At 38.2% G+C, this 8,451-nt stretch overlaps 1 protein-coding gene across 1 annotated transcript; it reads left to right on the top strand.

The window, feature by feature from the left end:
• Positions 1 to 2,438: 2,438 nt before the first annotated feature.
• On the top strand, positions 2,439 to 7,740 carry LOC128109321 (high affinity immunoglobulin epsilon receptor subunit alpha-like). Its single transcript, XM_052736518.1, has 5 exons — positions 2,439 to 2,493; positions 2,893 to 2,913; positions 4,098 to 4,349; positions 6,003 to 6,260; positions 7,589 to 7,740. The coding sequence occupies exons 1-5, from the start codon at positions 2,439 to 2,441 to the stop codon at positions 7,738 to 7,740; spliced, it is 738 nt and encodes a 245-aa protein (XP_052592478.1).
• Positions 7,741 to 8,451: the final 711 nt, after the last annotated feature.

The following is an 8,451-nucleotide window of genomic DNA, read 5'->3' as shown; positions in this document are numbered from 1 at the left end:
GCACCTTCTTCATCCCACTGTTGGACACTTCAGTGTAAGCGGTAGATGGTGAAGCAAATAAAAATGATCTCACTGACAAACCCATCCTCTTCAGACTAGGCAAGCACCTCTCAGGGAGCTCACTCCTGCTCCCACGGAAGTAGGAGCTGTTTGGACAGTGCGTAGACTTCAGTGAAAGCCCTTGTAGAAGCCGTGTGAGCCACAGTAAAGTGACAGCAATTCAGTCAGTTTTACTGAAGGACCCCTATCCTAGGAAAGAGGATCCCACAAATTCCTCAACAAAGTCTCATCAATGTGTGAAGCATAATCTGACTCTCCCAAAGTCTATGAATTCAAACATTACCCTTCCCAGCACCACAAGCCAAAACTCTCCTTCATTCCTACTTGGTTTCTCTCCAAACGAAACTGTCTTCCTGATCCTGCTTTTTTCTCAAAACTCTAGAGAGAATTGAGATTGCTCAAAGTTCACTGCCATGAGATACCAGTTATTGAATCAAGTATCTTATATAGATTTCCTATTGCCTTAACCCAGCCCAAATAAATATTTCCATTACAATTATTTAGCAAATAATACTAATAAAGGGAAGATTATACTTTTATTAAACATATTTCACATGCTAGTAGCTGTGCAATATGTTTTATATACAAGATTTCTTATTAGATCGTATAATGAAGCCATTGGTCTAGATATCACTGTTCCTAGTTTATAAGTAGAGCCCAACTACATAGTCATTATGGGTATTTGACCTCTGTTCTGTAAATACCAACAACATGCAGTTTTCAAAAACTAAAAGTCAAAGAAGACAGGGAGTTGGGAAGGAACATGGAGAGAAACTCTGGAATTAGTTTCAGGGTATGTGTACAGATACGATCAAATAATTTAAAATTTTTTAAATAAAAAAATTAAATAAAAAAATGCACTAACTGCTCTATTAAAGCTCTTTCAGTAAAACAGTACATGACTGCATGTTCTCGAATCATGTTCAATATCAGACTATATTCCCTAATTCCATGGAAAGCTGGAATTTTGGAAAGATAACTATGCAGCACAATTACATGTTTAATTCAGTAGACTTCAATCATCTTGGAGGACGAGTACAGCATGATACATAGTGTCCCAACCACTTCAACTGTGAGATGTGCTTTTTTTTATATGAATCTATATCAATTTATTAATGGGTGCTATGGGAAAACAGACTCATGGATACAGGACAAGGTAGATTCAGTTGCAGAGTCCTTCTGTTTTGCCCTGGAAAGATGGGGATCAACACACACTGCTCTACACTGACTTGGTATCCACCATCCAAGAGCAAGATGTGCTTAAGCATATGGTTCCCACCTATTCTAGAGCATTGGCAAATAGAAAAAACTTTGTAGCTGGAAATATATATATTCATTTTTATCATCATCTCCAGGATCATCAGTAGTATCGGATCTTAATCTGAACTGAAAGAAACCAGTGAATTAATCAGAGCGGCCTTAAATGGAAAAAAAAAAGAATTAGTGCTCATTTAAAGGAGAAACCTTGTTCATGTTCAGTGATCATAAAATGTAAGTTAACTGAAGCTGAGATGTAACTAAAATTAAGATGCCCTAGCCCCCTAAGTGAGGGTTCACATCTACCTCCCTTGTCGTGAACCATATCAGGACCCAGCAGAGGAAGAGCCTCTGAGACTATCTCCAAAGAACCAATCAGATAATAGATTGCAGTGAATCAGATGGTGACTCTCAGACTAAGCAAATGAGTAAGAGATTAAGTAAGAGAGGATCTGTAATTGACAGGAACCTCAAAGCATTTCACCTATTGTTCTCCATGATCTGGAGTGTTCTTAGATAGAACATCATAGAGGCTGAGAGATTGATTTCAGGGTTACATTTTTACATGTTTAAACCCCAAATTTTCCATTTAATAGGTGGTACGATAATACAGATTACCTAACCTTTCTATTTTCCCATCAATAAAACATAGATTGTAATAAAATCTAATTAATTTAGACAGTAATATTTAACTCATATTTTGTGTGTGTGTGTGAACAGTATCAGTTATATTTAACCCAGTGACTGGCACTTACCAAGGGATTCTGTAAGTACTCATTTTATTCTGCAGTCCTTTATACCCATGTTTCTAAGTTGCAAACCAAATACTTGTGCACTGAATGGCACCTCAAGGAAGCCTGTGGCTCTGCTTAGACCCATGGTGCTCACACACCGGATTCTAGGTGTACAGCTGAAGGTACAATGAGAACAAATGGGTGACTATAAAATTGCCCAATTTGGCACAACCCTATTATTATCTCTGGAGAAAGCCAAGCCCAGGCATAGCTGATGAGTTAACCAGATACGATGCAGAAAACATTTCCTTCTCCTTTTTGGTTTCAAGCCTATTTCTGAAGACATAGAGCTCTCCGGCACAGTTAGCACCTGACGGCACAGAGGCGATGGCTCCTGCCAATGGAGGGTCTGCCCAGCTGTGGCTACCACTGCTGTTTATCTGTAAGTACAGATTCACATTACTTTCCACCCCGAGGGACCAAAATTCATCTAGAGAGCATCAGGATGGGGACATCGATGTTATTTTGGTGACTTTGCAGCACTTATGCAAACCATGGGGGCATTTCCCGACACTATGCAGTAGAGAGGAGCAGAGGAAACGGGCCTGAGCATCACTCAGTGGGAAACCAGGCTAATTGCTTGGATCTTGTCAGTCCTCTGACATCTTTTAGAGTACAAGACAGATACCAATAGAGGAGGATAAGGAAAGAATGCAGTTCCTTCTCCCCACTGATCATTAAAACTTCATGGATGTGGGTCTCATTCCCACACAGATCACAATCTTCTTGCATCCTGGAAAACTGGAGATAGATGCTAACTTATCCTTTATTGATTTTGCAGCTCTGAGTGTCATGCTGACGGGTGAGTTGTTTGTCCTTATTCCCTCAGTATAGCTGGACATTTCTCTCTTCCTCTGTTTGTCTGTATCCGTCTTGTTTTTTTATAGCTCTGAATTTTGCTCTTCCCAGAAAGTCTGCTTTCTAGATCCACCTCTTCCCCATCATTTATTCCCAGCCCTAGAGTTTCCCACATACCATTTTCCCCTCTCAAGTTGCCTCCTCTTCTGCTAAAGCCAACAGCCATGTCTGCTCTGATGTCAGCCTCTTTTCTAGGCCTTTAACATATACTCATCCAACTTTCATATTACTATCATTATTGGTATTTTATAATTGAGACTCCTGTAATTCAGATTACAACATTACTCACTGGAGGTTGCACAACCAACGAAAACTTGGTTCTATCCTAAGTCCCTTGGGTCTGAATATAATGTTCCTTGACTATATCACACTGTGTCATCACCACAAGCTGCTCTTTAGTTTCTGTTTAAATTTTCACCACATCTCCTTAAATCTCCTGAAAGTCATCCAAGGCTGACATGCTCTTGGTGCTTTTCATGAAACCTGGAAAATTGCAAACATTTCTCACTGCATATATTTACAATTAAATAGTTTAAAAATTTAGAATTCATAGTTTGTCAAGGCTATTATATGTTTTTATTTTAATTAATGTAATTTATTTACATTGTATACTAAAATATACCAATACTTGATATAATCTGAAATGGTTGAAAGTTGTTCCTGATATGTTTTAATGAAACGGAGGTTTTAACATTTTTCCTTTATTTCTACTACATTCAGCCATTTAACAATTATTTAGCTAGCACTGACTATATACCAACCATTATGATAAGCAATGATCGGTTGTGTCAAGTATTATCTCTACCTAAAAAAGATTGCAATTTATATTTATGGGTACTGATATTCAAGTTCAGAGGATTAGAGTAGGTTATGACATCATATAATAAATGACTTTGCTTGCTTCCAAACTTCTTGTGTATGAACCCTATCTTCATGCCTGGACTGGCTGCTCTCTGAGACCATATCACTGTCTACTTCATTCTTTATTGGTTTTCTAGACATCATGTCTGAGTGTTGTTACTAGCAAGGTGAACCATTGTTTGACTGTTGACATGTTTGGACTTTTGAGACTGGATAACTTTCAATGACTTACAATTTCTTTATTTTCACAATTTCACTTTCTTTAAGCCACTCAGAAATCTGTTGTGACATTGAACCCACCGTGGAGTAGAATATTTACAGGAGAGAAAGTGACTCTTATATGCAATGGGAACAATCTTCAAGAGAACTCTACTAAATGGTTCCACAATGGCATCATCTCTACTGTGACAACTTCACATTGGGACATTGTGAGTGCCACTATTCAAGACAGTGGAAAATATATATGTCAGAACCAAGGATTTTACAAGAGTAAACCTGTGTACTTGGAAGTGACGAGAGGTATGTTCTAGGCATATGGGAATATATATCTTTCACATGAAGAAGGACCCACTAGAACAGTGGTTCACAACCTTCCTAATGTTGCAACCCTTTAATATAGTTCCTCATGTTGTGGTAACCCCCAACCATAAAATTTTGCTACTGTGATGAATCACAGTGTAAATATCTGTGTTTTCCAATGGTCTGAGGCAACCCTTGTGAAAGGGTCATCTGACCACCAGAGGGGTCATGACCCACAGGTTGAGAACTACTGCACTAGAAGATGGCAGGAATGTAGTTTATTCTAAGAGATTTAAGGCTTCTCACTCAAGACATCTCAGTGTCTTTTCTTCAGCACCTCTCCTTACATCCTCTCTCTCAGTAGTCTATTCAGTGATCAATATTATTTCTCTGCTCTGTTTCTTCTATTTTACCTGGATGTAGACACGCATTTTGTGATCAAATGGCATGATAGGCATATGGACACTGCAAAGAGCTGTGTATGTATACTTGGATCATAATGTTTGAGTAAAGATTTTCTTTGAACAATCTGTGAGCCATGAACGATACCTCTACATTTTTTTCATGTCCTTTTCTGCTACTAAAAACAATTCTATTGTTTATTTTGTTACAACAAATATTGTTTATTTATTACTCTTTTACTGTCAAAACTTAATACAACATATCTAGGTATCAGTAAATGTTGAATGAGCAAACTATCTTTCAAATGGGAAAATTACACATTATATTTTATATAATATATAAAATATATATATATATATATATATATATATATATATATAAAACCTATCTTTTCTCGAGTGAAAAGATAGGTTTTAACATCTATAAACCAATTCCAAGTATAAACTAAACCATGCAGACTAGTCATTTATTTCCTGGTAGTAGACTTTAGAGAAGTCCTCAAAGGTTTTTTTCTTAAATACAATATGCTTGCACAAGTAAGATACGTTCTCATTCAAAACCCCCCATTTATGAATGTTTTACAATTGTTAAAAATGGCGTTAACCATAGAACATGATTCTTTGAACTTGCTGAATCATGATTGACAAACTATCACTGAGTATCTACAAACTCCTAAAAACTGTGTTAGGTACTACTGACAAAACAGAACCAGATACAGTCCTGTATCTTCATACACAGATCTATATAGGGAAGATGACAGAAAATAAAAATTAAAATAATACTTAAGATTCATGTGCATATTTTAAGGAAATATTTTGGCCTACTATAATTAACAACATAACTGAGAAGCCTCTGTGAAGAAAGAGGGACAAAAAAATCCCCCTAAGTTCAAATATTTTTGGAGGAGTATGTCTGTCTGCTTCCTTTTAACTAGATCCAGCTAGAAAAATCTGAAGGGAATTCTGGTCTTTGTTCTTTCCACATGTGGACTCAGCAATAGAGTACAAGACACTTTATGGTTCCTGGTTGACTTTTCAAAGGGAGAAAAGATTCACTGGCATAGATTTCCGATTATATGTATTATTTTGTCTTTATTTTTTAATTGATCTTATGAACCAAGACATGGATTTCATGGATGCGCTTTACCTGTCTTTCGATCTGTCTCTCTGCTCCTTTCTCCCCATCCCCTTCCTCAGGATGCTTATCAATTGTTAAGTCTATATTAACCATAATGTAATGAATATTCTTCAGATTGGCTGCTCCTTCAGACTTCTGCTGATATGGTATTATACAATGAGTCCTTTGACATCAGATGCCATGGCTGGAATAACTGGACTCTCCGTAAGGTGATCTACTATAAGGATGACCTTGCTTTCAAGTATACTTATGAGACCCCCAAAATCTCCATTAGAAATGCCAAACTTAATGACAGCGGCACCTATTACTGCACTGGCTATCTTCGCCGACTGAACTACACATCTGAGAAACTCAGAATTACTGTAACAAAAGGTAAGTTGATATAGAACAAAATAGTCCATAGCATGGGAAGAGAAAGTGACCATATGAGCCAGTGTTTAAAGTTAGTACAAGGGCATCTGTGACTGTCTTGGAAGAAGGAGACCCAGAGCATATCACCATAGTAGAGTCCTTTTTGTTAAATGCTGATGGTAATACCTATGCACAAAATGAAATTTTATGAAGATCAATGAGATAGTTTTGTCAAATGGCATTATAAGCTGTCAAGTCCTGTGCTACAATTAGCATTTAAAAATTATCTCTTGCTCCTAAGAAGAGAGTTTGTATCTATGAGATTGGAAGTGGTTTGGGAAGCTGAAGGAAGCAAGGATACAAAGAGCTTGGAGAGTCCATATTAGCTGAGGATGACGGGGAAGGAAACCAATCCCTCAGTGAGCTGTGTGTGCTCACTGGAGGTCCTGGAGCTGTGTGGTCCTGGAGGATGAGAGTGAGCCCGCTGAGGGCAGGCAGGTGGGCTGCCTCTATGGCTCATAAGACAAGCCACTCTTACCAAATGTCATATAAGAGGGGAACTTTGAAATGCTTGCCTTTAAAGGAGGAAATTTTGCTTTTTCTTGGCATGTTCATAATTATCTATAAAAAAAACAAGTTGGCCAAAGTTTGAATTATACTTCTGATGTGTTGCTGGAGTTATCTCCAGTCCCACCCAGGCCTGCAGCCACTCAGACCCAAATAAACACATAGATGATTATTTTATTTAAACTGTTTGGCCTAATGGCTTAGGCTTCTTGCTATCTAGTTCTTATATCTTAAATTAACCCATTTCTATCAATCTGTAAGTTGCCACATGGCTTGTGGCTTATTGGTACTTTCACATCATGCTTCCTCTGTCTGATGACTCCTGACTTAGCCTTCCTCTTCCCAGAATTCTCTTCTCTGTTTACCCCACCTATACTATACTTCCTGCCTGGCTATTGGCCAATCAGCATTGTGTTTATCAATCAATCAGAGCAACACCTTCACACTATCCCCAGCACTGATGTTTAATTGCTCCTGGTTCCATGCTGTGTTCTTTTGTACTTTCAAATCATCAACTACTGGCATCATGTTTCCATGGCTTTCACTGATTAGAAGAATAGCTAGATAGGGATCATTGGGAAACATTTATCCCTCTGCAGTGATCCAGAGAGCAGACTGTGGAACCTAGTATCCTGAGTGTTTTCTCTCTGTTCCTGAATACCCCATCAGGCTAAGGGTGGAGAATCATGCTTGTGTCCCTCTTAAAGAAGATGTATCTCTGAGCCCCCCTTTTCAGTTTCTAATCTGAATTGTATAAATGCTGTTTCTATGTTTCATTCTAGTTTACAAAACCAAGTACCTTTGGCTACAGTTAGTTGTCCCATTGCTGGTGGCGATTCTGTTTGCTGTGGACACGGTGTTATTGTTCTCCACCCAGGAACAGTTCAAACTACTCTTGAAAATTCAGAAGACAGGAAAATGCAACAAACCTTGAAACTTAACCCCTAACCTAGGCACATAAAGGAACTGATGCCATTGCTGGAGAGAGAATTCTTAACAGTAGTTTTCCACAGTCCTCAATAGTTTCTCAACTGTCAAAGGTAACTCACATTATCTATACAAAAGTCTGTGCCTCAGGATTTGCATAAATGCTTCATTAAACCATCTGCAGCTGGTTAAATAACATGTAATAGTAAATGCTCAATAAACACTGGTTTAATTTGTATTTGTAAAAGAGAAGCACAATTTGAATAAAGCAAGTGTGGAATCATGTGGCATGGTACCTTTAGAGTTTGTTTTCATCTAGAAGAAAGACCCATGAGGGCACAAATTTAAAATAACCTTTCCTGGTCATTATAAGAAGGAGGTAGCATAGAAGACATGGTAGGATACTGGTGAGGTTGGCAAGGTTTTGTGTTCTGCCTTTGATTGCTAGGAGCTTTGACTCTTGATAAAAGCTGAGATGACTCCAAGGCATGGCAAGTTCTGTAGTGATATACTTTGTAACCAAATAAAGCTTGCCTTGAGGATCAGAGGACAGAGCCAGCCACTAGATTAGACATAGAAGCCAGACAGTGCCACACACCCTTAATCCTATCACTCGGGAGATAGAGATCCATTTGGATGTCTGTGAGTTCAAGGCCACACTGGAAACAGAGCCAGGCAGTGGTGTTGCACACCTTTAATCCCTGTACTGGAAGCACAT

This window comes from Peromyscus californicus, unplaced genomic scaffold (assembly GCF_007827085.1).
Source record: "Peromyscus californicus insignis strain IS unplaced genomic scaffold, ASM782708v3 Scaffold_14__1_contigs__length_90479793_seg_2, whole genome shotgun sequence".
Classification (NCBI taxonomy): Eukaryota; Metazoa; Chordata; class Mammalia; order Rodentia; family Cricetidae; genus Peromyscus; species Peromyscus californicus.
This window is presented reverse-complemented; position numbering and strand designations above follow the sequence as displayed.

Coding starts and splice junctions, on each gene's coding strand:
- LOC128109321 (XM_052736518.1), top strand. CDS start 2,439: ATGGCTCCTGCCAATGGAGGGTCTGCCCAGCTGTGGCTACCACTGCTG. Junction 2,914..4,097: donor TCTGAGTGTCATGCTGACGG/GTGAGTTGTTTG, acceptor ACTTTCTTTAAG/CCACTCAGAAATCTGTTGTG. Junction 4,350..6,002: donor GTACTTGGAAGTGACGAGAG/GTATGTTCTAGG, acceptor AATATTCTTCAG/ATTGGCTGCTCCTTCAGACT.